Source organism: Pocillopora damicornis, chromosome 10, assembly GCF_964200805.1.
Source record: "Pocillopora damicornis chromosome 10, jaPocDami1.2, whole genome shotgun sequence".
NCBI classification, from domain to species: domain Eukaryota; kingdom Metazoa; phylum Cnidaria; class Anthozoa; order Scleractinia; family Pocilloporidae; genus Pocillopora; species Pocillopora damicornis.
The window spans coordinates 3,223,619-3,237,753 of record NC_142679.1 but is presented as its reverse complement, the minus strand read 5'-3'; the positions used below and the strand labels follow the sequence as shown (position 1 = coordinate 3,237,753).

General features: G+C 36.2%; 2 protein-coding genes across 2 annotated transcripts; both read left to right on the top strand.

Annotated features, from left to right (window-relative positions):
* Positions 1 to 4: 4 nt before the first annotated feature.
* LOC113684662 (cytokine receptor-like factor 3) lies at positions 5 to 7,003 on the top strand. Its single transcript, XM_089184551.1, has 7 exons — positions 5 to 122; positions 2,155 to 2,265; positions 2,787 to 3,031; positions 3,688 to 3,772; positions 4,539 to 4,713; positions 4,880 to 5,138; positions 5,581 to 7,003. Exons 2-7 carry the CDS (start codon positions 2,183 to 2,185, stop codon positions 6,078 to 6,080), a joined length of 1,347 nt encoding a protein of 448 aa, XP_089040677.1. The 5' UTR covers positions 5 to 122; positions 2,155 to 2,182; the 3' UTR covers positions 6,081 to 7,003.
* A 1,800-nt stretch (positions 7,004 to 8,803) lies between these two features.
* LOC113684715 (protein BUD31 homolog) lies at positions 8,804 to 13,814 on the top strand. Its single transcript, XM_027202108.2, has 5 exons — positions 8,804 to 9,148; positions 9,265 to 9,322; positions 10,262 to 10,326; positions 10,556 to 10,722; positions 13,297 to 13,814. The coding sequence occupies exons 1-5, from the start codon at positions 9,055 to 9,057 to the stop codon at positions 13,345 to 13,347; spliced, it is 435 nt and encodes a 144-aa protein (XP_027057909.1). The 5' UTR covers positions 8,804 to 9,054; the 3' UTR covers positions 13,348 to 13,814.
* Positions 13,815 to 14,135: the final 321 nt, after the last annotated feature.

The window sequence follows — 14,135 nt, the reverse complement described above, 5'->3', positions numbered from 1 at the left end:
CAGCAGGCTCAATGTTTTGCTTTGAGGGAACTAAAGACACAGCAGGGATCGATCCTTCCCAGAGTAATTTGTCATCCACAGACTGTCTACGGTACGAAAATCAATCTTCAGCTAGGGACAAGGTATGGAAATACTTCTTTCGCTTCGAAGATTTTAAGTAATAAATTGCAGATTGACTTTGAAATAACGCACAAGCCACCGTAACCGCAAGTCGTGTAACCATTTCCAAATGTTTCATAATTCATGGCTTTGACGGGATTAGCAGGTACTCAGTTCGCGAAAAAGTAATAATTTCGAAATAGAGATGTGCACTTTGTGTCTACTTTCCGAATTTTTTCATGGTTTGTCAGGTTAAGCAAAGGCTTAGCGTCGCATACAACTCGGAGAGCTTTGTAGATGTAATCCCAATTTCCGTGATTCATTCTTTCATCTTGCACGATCGAGATGTAATCTCGTTTCGGTAGAACGATCAATATTGGCTTATGAGATATTTTGTTTGTGAATACCGTTTTATTGGGTGCGTCATGAATAATTTGATGCAGTGAAGACGAATTTATCTTCATACTTATATTTAGCAGTATGGAAGCCTAGATTTGTACGTGATTTGAAATCGAAACACTCGAACTTATTGGCAAGTTTTAAAACGCTACGAGCGCCTGCTAGAAGAAATGCTAATACATTGAAGTTAAAAAATTGTGTATTTTAACCCGCATTTAATTTCGTAAAGAACTAAAAGTGGAGTTTTTATTGTTTTAAATAATCATTTTTAACTGGAAGTACAATTTTTTGCGTAAGCATTTTTGTGGCATTTCGAACATTAAAGCTGGGTTAGGAATTTCTCTTCAAGATTCTATAGTAATTCTCAAGTTATATTTATTTTGGTTTCCATTAAGTGATAATTTTAGCAACAGAATCCAAATATTGGTTTCATTCATTGACTTGACTTGAGTGCTGATGTAGTTTCCCTCAAATGGTAAAATGTATCCTTCATGGTTTGACTGCATTGTATAAAGGTTATGAAATCACTTGTTTATCATCCTCTGGTCAAAGTATAATTTATTTAATATTATTCAGGGACATGACTCATTTTTGGGCCTACACCTAAAGACATCTTTGCTTTAACCTTTCACTCCCGAGATCTCATTAGTGATTCTCCTTACTTTTAGCCATACAATTCTCATGATGTTGGTGTAGAGAATGTACTATTGGAAATACTAATTATCTCCTAATTGATATCTTTCCTAATTCTAGTCACTTGTTTGCTTGAGATTGTATTGGTATTTTGAAGAAAAATTATGTCTTGGTCTTTCCAGGGTTAACCCTAAACTGTCCATTGGGAGAAATTCATCTCAGTCACTGAGATGTAAAAAATGGGATCCATCTTTAGTTGGTGATCATTTCCTTTATTCTCATGACCTGAATGTGTGATTTGAGGGTGATATTGAAAGAAGAATTTAGATGCTTATCACTCTTAAGGGTCAAAGGTTGAAAGAAAATTGACAGTCAATCCAGGAAGGAGAATTTTTACATGATATAAAAAAATTACTCTGCAGCAGCTAGAAAAATTTGTGGAGCAAACTATCATAATGTAACTCTATTCACCATGATAAATTCTCTTGATTTTATAAACACTAAGACTAGATTGTCTTCTGAAACTAGTTCATCAAGATGAGACCATTTCATTGAATCATTTTTCTTTGCTCTAGAGGAAAGTTGTATTGGTGTTGCATAGTGCAGCAAATTCCATCTTTCTGAGGAGTTTGTTTTACTGTGCTATTCCAAAATGACCATAGTCATTGCAATTTGTAACAGTTCGTTAACAACAGCATTTATAATGCATTTAGTTTTTAAAAAATTAAACAATTGTATAGCAATGTGGGCATGTGTGTGGTGCATTTTGACGGACCTCTAAAACTAACTTCGGCCTTTTATCTTTTAAGTTACATTTTGGGAAAGTTCTGTTGTAGGATTTTGGGTGAAAAAATAACAACAACTTTATGCATCTATCAGTTCCAAGCTTCAACATCCCCCTCCCCCCCCCCTTCCTCCCCCTCATCTTGTCCTGGGTAACCCCCAGGCATTTGAACTTTTAAAGATTGGCTCCTTTACCACCCTCTGTACAATAACTGTGTTCTGTGTTTTTGTTATACATAGTATGTTTGACACCCAGCTATGAAATAAAATGGAGGAAGAAGATGTAATGAATACAAGACTTGCAATCAAGGAATCATTGAAGAAACTTGATGAATATACAACTTACCTGAGGTACATTGAGAAACATAATTACGTCTTAACCCTTTAACTTCCAGAAGTGATTTACTTGTTACTTCTCCCTATAAAATCTGTACATTATCCAGCCACCAGGTGATGAGCATACTCAAACTTTTCAGGAAGAAGTTTTTATCTTGATCTAACATCAAATTCTCATAACTTATTTACAGGAATTGTGTGCCAGTTATAGGGGAGAATTAACAGTCACATCTTGGGAGTTAAAGGGTTAATTAATTTATATCATTAATAGTTATGGAAGAAACATACTAAGCATACACAAACATACTAAGTATACAGGTATGCAGTGTACTCTTTTTCAGATGGTAACTGCCATTATTCCTTTTTGAATAAACCTTTGTGTCTTTAACTATAGATGACACCCTCTAAGCACTCCCTCTTCTAGAATTAATTATAGCCCTGATGTACAGGCCTAAAAAATGTTTAGACCAAATATTTCTTTTTAAATTTGTATTCTGATTTTAAACATTTTTCTTCTCAAAATTTATTTAATGTAGATCAAGGCTGACAGATATCAAGTCCACCCGTGAAGGCGTGAATGATAGTATTAGCAAAGCACGTACAGTGGTTAATGAGAGATTTGAAGAAATCAAGAAGGAAATAGCCCATGTGTTAGAAGCTCGCCAAAGAGGAATTTTAAGTACTATTGCTGAGATTGAAAGGAAGGATCTTGATCCTCTGACCACTTTGGAAGAAAGAATCAATGGAGATTTAGATAAAACTTTACAGTGTATTGAAAAAGGTAGGAAATTTGCTGATAATTGTGAAGGGCAATGAAGTCATGCAGAGATTTTCCCCTTTTTTTGTTAAAGCTGGGAGATACCATGTCCCTTTAAAAGTTTGTTTTGTTTTGCAGACTGTCAATTTTTTGTTGTCCAAGATGACTACTTAAATAATGATTTTTCAATGAGCTATTCAAACAGGAAACTTATTTTTGAATTTGTCATTTCAGCAGGAGGGCATTGACAGCTGCAACTTTAAATAAATTATTTGACTGTTCAAATTATTTTATTAACTTTTCCAGTGATAGAGGGGAAATACATCTTTGATGAGTGGAAGATATTTTTTCATTCTACCAAAGGTGGCAAATTTTTTACCTTTTTTTAATTAATTTTTTTTGGGGGGGGGGGGTTGGGAGGAGGGGGGTAAAATTGTTTGATTGATGGATTCAAGACCATCCCCAGAATCCAACAAAAATGAAACCTGTTAAATTTACTTGCTCTGTTGAAAGCAACTATTTGTACATCTATTTGGGTTTTTTCTTTTTTAAATTCTGTATGGTTCTGCTGTGAACAAGTAAAATGCTCATCTAGAACTTTGCTATATATTCCAGTGGTGAATATTTTCTTCAATCATCATTGTTGTATATGATTTGCTCAGCTTTTATTTTTAACACAGGTAATTCTGCTCTTGATGAGGATGATGCCACTCTCCTAAGTGAAGGAAAGAACTTGAATAATGAGCTGCAAATTTCATCTATAAGGTTAGACTACGCATGGTGTTTTCCAATGAATTTGACCAACACTTCTGTGTTCTGCATTAGATGAAGATGATTCAGAGTTGAACTTCCCATAACCAAACACCTAATATTTTAAGCCTTCGTGGTCAATTGCAAGATATATCCAGAGTTTCTCAGCTTAGTTATCACAGTCTTGTACAAAATTTTGGTAACTCTAGCTGCCTAAATAAGGTGGTCACTTGCTACTTGTATGCTAGAAGTTCTGAATTCATTCCTGTGTGTAGAATGGTTCAAAGCTTAGTGGGGTAGTTATGGAGGCCTTTTGATACTATCAAGGTGAAATGTTGGTAGGGATTATTCTGAATTCATTCCTGTGTGTAGAATGGTTCAAAGCTTAGTGGGGTAGTTATGGAGGCCTTTTGATACTATCAAGGTGAAATGTTGGTAGGGATTAATTACACTGATTGAGAATCCTCTCCTGGAGTTGTGCTACATGTACATATGTGACAGTCACACTGGCAGGCCTCATATGCATGAGTTAAGCTTTTTTAACCTCAGTACACTTCTCAGAGTTTTCATTGATAGTTGCCATTTTACCAGAAGTATCCAGATTTTTCCTAGTATTATTTCCAGCAAAATTTTTCTCCTGACAACTAAAATTTTATCTCCGGCGACATCTTTACTATTTTAAGTTGCCAAATGGCTACTGTGAAAAAAATTGAGCTTGAAGCCTTAACCATTTCATAAGAAATTAATTTGAAGGAAATTTATTTACTCATTTCACCCACAGGTATCCTGACACACCATGTATATCACAAACTCTTTCTGTAATGTTCAGTGAGAGTCACACCCAGTCAGTTCTAGAGGCTGTCAATTCTCTGGGAGAAATGTCCATGACTGGCACACTTCAAGTAACTGATCTGTCCGAGCAGCCTGGAGCCATCCTTGTGCAGTGGTATGATGAGGTACAGTAAATAAATGTTATCTACCAGGCGAGAGTATTGTATTTGAAATGATTTGGTGTCATACCACTGTTCTTTATTTTCAGTAGTCCATCATTGTAAGGGTTGTTAACTGAGCAAGTATTTAACTGATTTTGTCTGTAATCCTGAGAATTGTTTTTGTTTACAGACATTTTCAGACAGTGAATCAATCACAGATTACAGTGGAGTTCAAGAATACATGCTACAGTGTTGTCGCACTGACAACAAAGGAAACAGCAACTCAGTGTTCAGTACAGTATACTGTGGTGAAGAATCATCGCATTTAGTCACAGATCTTGAGCCACATGTGTCATACACTTTCCGTGTCTGTGGAAGGTTTGGAAATGAGGGGAAATGGGGATCATGGAGTATTCCTAGGAATGGAATAACAACTCTAGACCAACATGGTTAGTGTGAAGACAGATGAGTGCAGAGATGAATTGTACACTAACCTTGCAGGGTCATATATTGATGGATAAGACTCTTTTGCTAAAGTTCCTGTTTCCATTCAGAAGGAAAAATGAGATCTAGTAAACTTTCAGAGAAACTTGACCAATGAAGGAGGAAGGAAATGGGGGAGGGGTAACCAAGGATTGTCAGAGAAACTTTATTTATTAAGGGGGAGGAGGAGAGAGAGGTGCAACCAGCAATTGTCAGGGGTGGGGGGGAAAGGAGTAATCTGTCATGGACATGGACAAGGGACCAGCATCCTATCTAGGGGGGAGGGGGGGGGGTTATCAATCAATAATTCCAATAATGTCTACTCTTCTTGTTTGCAGGAATTCTTCATTAGATTGTTGTGACCCTAATTATGACCTTGCTTTGTTTTTTAAATTTTTTTTTTAATAGAATGGTCTGCTGCAGATTGCCTCAATCAGAATAAACTTGCTGTCTATCAGCTGAGTAACAGACGGAAAACCGCAACTAAAGTGTTCCCTGACTGCTCCAAGGTTTTGCGATCAAAGACAATGAGTTACAGACTTGACACAGCATTGGTTCTCAAGATCGATGAAACTGGTGACTCCAGCAATGGTGATGGTATTGGTCTAACAACTGGGTCATTTGATTTTAGCAATGCTAGACAGGTTCTACAATGCCCTGGTTCTGTAAGCATCAATTCTAAAGGTATCGTATATGTCAATGGAGTACCCATGACAACAAGATTGCCGCCATTCAAGCGTGGCTCTGTAGTTGTATTTGAAGCAAGAAGAGTCTCCAAAGAAAAGCTTCGAGTGTCAATCACTATGGATGACAAGCTAGTGACATTTGATTGGCAGGTGGATGACCCCTGTGATGGATTTTATTTTGCAATGGGTTTTCAACATTCTGGTTGGCAAATTTCAGTCTAATGTTAATTTTTTTTTCCTTCAGATAGCATTTAAAGACCTAAGTATAGACTAAAAATATTTGATTTTTAGATAGAAAAGTTTAAATTGAGTTTACCTGTTAATTATAAGCATAAAAATTAGAGCAAAATTTAATGGTAAGGTAGCTTTTTGCCATGATAAATAATTAGTGACCTCAAGCTTTGTACTTTTAAGTACGTGGGGAACAATAAGCATCGTTTTGGAAGTTTTTCTTTAGTTGCCACTCACTGAATAGTAATTGAATAATCAAATGTTGTCACACAGTCAGAAGAATAATTTGTAAAATGTCAGGTAAAGTCTGAATGGATAAGCTGAAAAGATATGACAAAGCTGTTATCAGTACTTGCCCTAATTTTTTCAGCATCAATTTTTTGTTATTGTTGTTTTTTTTTTCAACCTGGCTATCTTAACCTTTTCAGTGAAATCTTGGTTTTTGTAAAGGAATTTTTATAACGTGTGTTTGCATATTTGTCGTTAAGTTTGCCAGGTATAAACGTCCCCTCCCCCCCATTTTAAAAGCCAAATTATGTTGCAAGTTGTGGTATCCATTGTGGGCAATTATCCTGAAACTTATGAGAATCTTGATTAAACTTGGGGTACAAGGAAACCTGCGCTTCCCTTTCACAGCTTATTTACTAAATTGTTCGGTCAATTGTTTCCTAAATTTAAAAGAAACTCCTTCAAAACTTTTACAATACTATAGAACACAAAATTTCTTTATAATATATTGATGCAATTTTTAAGAAAAATGATATTAATTAACTTTTAATCTGCTCTGTTGATGAACACTTTTCAAACAACTTCAACTTGTATTTGAAGTAATGCAACAAATTGCTGGATCTTTATCTGTTATTAATTTCTTGAAAGATAAATTATGTGAATAAAGTATGGAAGATAAGCATTAACCTAGTTATGCAGCTTCTTGCAACGCCTAACATCCTTGGCGGACAATTTTGGTAAATAGACGTGTTTCTGTAGTTTTTTTTCTCGGCTCAATATTTTTTCCGTGTCGAACTATGCATTTAGGTATTTAAACTATATTTTGTGAATATGAAAGCGATTTTCACAGTAATGAACACTACTTAAGCAGTAGTGAATCCCGCACAGGCCTGAATTTTTTTCGGGCCTTCTTTTCACTACTGATTAAGTAGTGTTCATAACTGCGAAGATCGCTTTCATATTCACGTCTTTATCCGCAGTTCAAATATATGACTTTCATATTTTCACAGCCGTTTAAACTACACTTTGCAATAAAATGTTTTTTTAAGAAAAAAATTGAAACGCACGCGGCTTATTTACAGAAATGTGAACTTTATAAAACTTCACATGCTCTATTTCATGAACGGTTTTCCATTTTGCAGCGTGTCGGTTGAGCTTTAGATTACGATTGGCTAAAATGCGGTGAACTCAGAAACATGTTACACGAGATGCACAGGAGACGCAGGCATTACAACATCTTACTGTTTTCTTGCACATGTCCGATCACATCAACAGAGCTACCATTTATCAGTTGCTTTCAGGAAAAATGTTTCAGCTCGTCCTTGGCCTTGGCCTTGGCCTTCCTTGTTGAATCTAAGATTATGCCTTACGCCTGCGGCGAATTTGATCGTGGCGATCAGCGCATAAAGTCGTTAGGTGTGTCAATTCACCATTTAGTCAAGTAAAGAATTAGCAAAAGCCCTCCTTAAGTCAATATTTTATTGCAAATCTTAGACAATCAATCAAACACACGCAAACGTTGCCACAATCAGATTAGTATACAGCGCACAACGTTACTGAAGAGGCATTCATAGGGTACAGATTGATTGAAAGCTTTAGAAAGTTTCCCAATCAAGTTTATTTCAGTTCACGTGGTACAACACATCCACCAGATAAAATTGCTAAAATGGTAAAATCTCCCTTTGATTGCCCATCGCATTTCTAAACAAAACAAGGAAAAATGTAAGAGTTAACTAGAAATTTTTTTATTGTCTTTGCTAATAATTACTAAGTATACTTTGTGTGGAGCACGAGAGCAACTAACTCGCAAGCGGTAAATGACTCGGAAGTGCTGATAGAGCGATGAAAGCTGAGCTAGTCAGGGGATATATTTCCGAAAAAAGCCTAGATTCGCCTTCATATCAAGTTATGCTTCGAACATGGAACAAACCTTTCGCTTCTGGCATGGAATAATAAAAAATCAAACTAAAAAAGGCATCGAAAGATAATGGTCCACAGTTGTTCAGACACAAAAGGGCACAAGACGAGCTAAATGTTACTAAATTGGTTAGTGTGAAATTAAAAATTAAAATTTACTAAATCTGTAAACTGGTGCACTGACCCTCTTTATGGAAGGTTCTCCTCGTGTTCTTGAGGTGTCTTGTTATGTCTTTCGTCATTTTCTTCAGCTATCTTCTGCTCGTCATTGTTTCCTTCAATCTGCTCAGGTACAGGGTTTCTGATTCCTTCACGCGAGACAAAATATTTGAAAACCAATACTCCAACAATCCCACTCATAGCACCGCACACCAAACACGATAAAAGTTTTCTGAGGGACATTTCTCCGTCTGGGAAAAGATCTGTTTGACTCCACGCCTGGAACACTTTGAGCGGCTCTAAGCGGATCTGCTTTAATATTCGGGAAAGGAGTGGAAATTGGAACCCTCACTGCGATTTTAGAAATTTCAATTTTTTTGCATGGGAGAAACTTGTTCAAATTTGTAACAGCTGGTTTTGGGGCTCCGTACTGCTTCCGGTTCTATTTTTGGGTTTGCAGAGGTTTGCACGTGCCGTAAGAATGATCACTCACTGGTGTCCAGCTCACGCTCATGCAGCTTCTTAGATGGAGCCTGCAGTCATTGATGCACGGGAGAGGAGGTACTGAAATGTCATGCGCTACCTTCTACCAAAGAAGAAGAAACACAAATTCTAAACTGTTGCTTACAACGTTTTCTAAGACCATTTGTGATCGAAAAAGATGCCTAAAGTACGTCGTAGTCGGAAACCCCCGCCTGAAGGATGGGAATTGATTGAACCAACGCTTGACGAACTGGATCAGAAAATGCGCGAAGGTAGGCAAACGAGATGAGTGATATGCCATGCTTCCTCACTACAACGTTTGTTGGCTGATATTTGTTTCTTTGTAAGATGATGTTAATCGTCTGTTTTACTCTTTTAAAAACTTCAGCTGAGACAGAACCTCATGAAGGAAAACGAAAAACGGAGTCCATGTGGCCAATATTTAGGTATTCATCAATCTCTAAGCGAAGTTTTAATTAGGTTGAAGTTTGGTCTATAATTTTCCAAAGGAAAATATAAATGGATTCCTACATCAGATCGTAACAGTTATGTGATAGATATGATACTCAGTTTTAAGTTAAATGATTACACATCTGTACATAGAGATGGAATTTGTTACGGAGAGGGAAAAAAACGTAATTCTTTATACCAGAAACGTTCATGTATTATGTCATTCAAAGAGTAATGAATAGCCATATAATTTCAGGAAAGTGTGAGTTAAATGTTGATGATTTAGTTTGATGTTTCTCCTTGCATAGCACGTGCTATTAGAGCCATTACAAGTTTGCTAGTCGTAAAGGCTTACATCAAGGTGAAAACACACAAATCTCTCTTTTGATGGTTTTCACATGCAGCTAGCGCAATCTTGACACATATGAGCACCTGTTAGGCCATCTAGATTGTACTTAAGATAATTGTGTTAACCTTTCTACCTTCAAGATTGCAATGTCAGTTGTCAATGTTTTGTTTCACTCTATGAAACTCCAGAAATTTATGGCTAATCAAATAATATTTTTCAATTTATATATTTGTATTTCTTTTCATCACAACTCTACTTAAAAATGTGAAGACAACATGATTAGAAAATTATTTACCATTCACCACTGGTTCAGGGACTTTTTCTGCATGTGCATGTATTCCTGTATTAACCTCCTAACTCCCATGAGTGACCAAGACAGAATTTCTCCTTACAATTTCAAGCAGACAAAGGTTTAGAATAAAGATAATTATCAATTAAGAGATAGTTATTTGATTCAATACCAAATTCTCTGAACTTCATAGGAATCGTATGGCAGACAGTAAGGAGAATTAATAATAAGATCTTGGGAGTAGAAGGGTGCATTTTTCTCTGAGACATTTCTTGAATCTTTTTTTACTGACCTTAGAATCCATCACCAGAAGTCACGTTATGTTTATGAACTGTTCTACAGAAGGAAAGCAATCAGTAGAGGTATTATACATATTTTTATTATTATTTCAATTACGTTTACATCTCAAAATACAAATGGTTGGTAGACAGGTCGTGAATGGAAGCCAATGGTAACCTTAACAAGATTGTTACGTGAAAAATTTACAACTATCTTTTAAATATTTCCTCCCACTACTTTCAGGAGGATTATGTATTATTTTTATATTTTCTCATTGAAGTAATTTTTTTTGTATGATTTTTGTAATCATAGAGTTATATGAATACTGTCTAAAAGAAGGATATGCTGACAAAAACCTGATTGCAAAGTGGAAGAAGCAAGGTTATGAAAACCTTTGTTGCCTTAGATGTATTCAATGTAGAGATACAAATTTTGGTACAAACTGTATCTGCCGTGTACCCAAAGCTAAACTGGAAGAGGTCAGTTCTTGTTTTTGTTACTTACTCTAAAAAGTTATATTGCCAAATGTGAGAGCAATCTTTGCAGTGATATACACCACAGTACTGCTCAGATATATGTTAACTGCAAAACTCACATAAAATGCACAAAAATCACATGCAAGTGCAAATTTAAAAAAGGGGGTGCATCAAAAAATCACACATGTGCGCTTAAGCTTGATTTAACTGCCTCATTAGTAATGAAATTAAGGCCTGAAAAACATTTAGGCCTGAGTAGAATTTGAACCCATAACCCTCTCAGTCAAGATATATTGCATTCACAAATATGACCATTTGTTAGCTTCTCCAACGTAGAGGGAGTCCATGAGACTTGAGTTATGCCAGTTTTTAATTTAACCCTCCATGTTTTGTGTTTTCAATTTGTAATTATTCTATCAGAGAGAGAGATGAATGTACACTTACTGTAATAATGATTTGGTATCCGTATAGATAAAAATAAATTTATATTTCCAAGAAAACACTGCAATTTTGCAGTGTTTGCACTGTTATTGTTAATTCAGTTTTTTCCCAGAAATCCTGCATGGTCCCAACCCAGTGGGAACACTTTTATATGTTTGCATATGTTTTAAACACTTTTTCTGAAAGATCTCTTGGTTTGAAGTTTATCTGGGGGTGCGTTCCTTTGGGAGAATCTGCATCAGGATTTCTGATCTGTGGCATGCCTTTCGAGCAAGTCCATTTTCAGATCAGTGATTTATCAAATCCACTCTGGACAAGGATTTATTGGATCACTGATCTGCACAATCTGAAGATGAATCATTGGATCATTGATCCAATGCATTCCTTTGGGCAAAGGATTTGAAATTAATCATTTTTCCCAGCAGTGCTCAATTTCAAACAAATAGGTACTTCTTATGTTGACTGGAAAGATTGCTGTCAATCATTCCACAAATTCTGCACTAAACACAAAGTACATAGATTTTGTAATGTTAAATTGATCGCCCACTAAGCAAAGGCATTCAGGGTTCCCAAGTATCCATATTATAATCAATACTTGCTTCTGTAAGTCAATGGTAGGTCTTCCCCCATTCCTTAGTCCATGAGGTAGACCTGGGCAAGTAGCTAACAGGTATTCTAAACAGCTGACTGTAGTTCTTGAAATGTAAAAATGACTTCAAAAATCTGAAACACTGTAGAGTGGTTTGATACGTTCAAAATAATTCTCAATGCAGACATGGCTCTGCTGCTCCCTTATCAAAAGAAACAATAGAAATTCTTCATCTTCACAACTTATCGCTTCTTTTAGTATTGAATCATTGGAAAGTTCCTTTACTAACAAAACAACAGCTGCTCTATGCGTGATGGCCATCTTTTTTTCATTTTTAAATTTAGCATATGATTCTGCAGACACACTCTACAATTTTGCGCCTACTGTCATGGTAACTGATCCAATGAACTAAATCTCCATTCCTTTGATGCACTGTGATCTGTGTGATCTTGGATCACAAATCCTAATCCAGATCCTCCCAAAGGAAGGCACCCTGAGACAAGCCTGTTACTCTCTATAGAAACTGAGCACATCAAAACCATATTAACCCTTTACACCCTAACATCATAATGCATATTCTCCATACTGTTCTCTATACATTACCTAGGTTCTAACAGGGAGAATTTGTAAAACCATCAAGAGCTTTGTTAGTTCCTGATCATTTCCTTTATTCTTATGACTAAAATGTTTGATTCAAGGGTGATATTGTAAGGGAAACTAGAACCTTGTTACTCTTAGAGATTAAGGGTGAAGATACATGTACAACATGAAGAAGCAAAATTTTTGCAGAAACATACCACTATACTTAAGTTTTAATGCGGTGCCTGTATTAACAATTGGACCCCAAAGAGTGATTAATATCCTGTTTCTCCTCGCAATATCACCCTGAATCATACATTGAGGTTATGAGAATAAAGGAAATGATCACCAACTAAAGAAGCTCTTGATTAACAAACAAATTATCCTCATTGGCACCTTAGGAAATGTATAGAGAATGGTATGGAAAATATGCATGCCAATGATAACGTATGAAGGGTTAAATGGAAATGTTTATACAGCTATTTCAATTTACGTTGTCGGATCAAAGCTTCAAGGGTACGGGACAAGATGGAAAGGCGGTATGGGTAGATTAGAATTAATTTTAGGCTTTCTGGGTTGTCGGTGCGAGATGGACATGGAGGTTGAAAATACAATTAGTATTGCCTTGCGCGTCTTAACAAAGAGCAACAAGAACAGATTAAGATCCCATATTCCCCTTCGGTCTTGTCTTGTAGGCTCGAGGCTTTGATCCGACAACGTAAATTGAAATAGCTGTATATATATGATTGAAAGTACAGCAGAGTTGATGTGGTGGTGATAGAACTTAAAATATTGTTAAAATGTTATAAAGATTCTCTGGATGCTAACCTTGGTGATTGTGTTGTGCACTCTACAAACATTGTAGACTTTTTAATCTGTTTGCACATGACTTTAAATAGCAAACCAAACCTTTGGTCAGTGTCTAGATCTATAATGTTATGAATTGTTCCAATAAACATTTCTTTCAGGGCAAGATTGTGGAGTGTGTTATATGTGGATGTCGTGGTTGTTCTGGTTGATGCCATGAGAGCAAGGCAGCAATTTGGATATGTACATTATGAGAAGATTTTGCATGGAGGCTATCAAAACTATCAACACTTTCCTTTGGTTTATTCCTGGATCACTGAACTGTATAGAATTACCTTCCGGAAGATTTTTTAATCTGTGCATGGGAGGTTAAGAAACCAACGGAAATGAATGAAATCATGGGCCCAGCTGGTTTATTTGTTTATTTTATTGCTTATTAATTTTGTGCTCAGCTGATGCCATAATTTGGTTTCCTTTGGTTGAAAAATAATCTCATCTAGCATACAAAGGATATTGGTGTACATAAACAAATCCTGTGCCAATCCCTTATAAAGGTTAGATTTGTTTGAGCAAAAGGGTCAGATTTTCTTGTCTGTATTTGTAACAAAAGTTTTTGGTAACAAGCTGGTTCTGTTTAAAAAATGACTTTTGTGTGATAAACATTCTGACTTCATAGCAATTGTATCCTGTCACTGGTCACTTGAGATTATACATAGAGTAGCTACCGTTTTGGTTCGGCTACGGTGAGTCAATTTGGTTTATACTGGGCTCTATGAGCTGGCACGATTAGACAGATCCTGTCCTCTGATTGGTTACCAAGAAGGATATTTGGGCCTATCTTGATCCTAGGTAGTATCCGGCAGTCAACAACATTGTTATGCACCTATTATGTGTTTTGTTTAAACAGTACTCTCACTGTACATCCAGTGGTTTTGTCTGGGTCTGTTTCCCCCTAATACTAGTTACCCTCTTCCATAAATTCTTTTGCTCTAACAAAACC

Excerpts from the sequence above, each read along its gene's own strand:
- LOC113684662 (XM_089184551.1), top strand. The coding sequence starts at position 2,183 with ATGGAGGAAGAAGATGTAATGAATACAAGACTTGCAATCAAGGAATCA. Across the intron at positions 3,773-4,538 it reads CTGCAAATTTCATCTATAAG|GTATCCTGACACACCATGTA; the intron begins GTTAGACTACGC and ends TTTCACCCACAG. Across the intron at positions 5,139-5,580 it reads AACAACTCTAGACCAACATG|AATGGTCTGCTGCAGATTGC; the intron begins GTTAGTGTGAAG and ends TTTTTTTAATAG.
- LOC113684715 (XM_027202108.2), top strand. The coding sequence starts at position 9,055 with ATGCCTAAAGTACGTCGTAGTCGGAAACCCCCGCCTGAAGGATGGGAA. Across the intron at positions 9,323-10,261 it reads TCCATGTGGCCAATATTTAG|AATCCATCACCAGAAGTCAC; the intron begins GTATTCATCAAT and ends TACTGACCTTAG. Across the intron at positions 10,327-10,555 it reads AAGGAAAGCAATCAGTAGAG|AGTTATATGAATACTGTCTA; the intron begins GTATTATACATA and ends TTGTAATCATAG.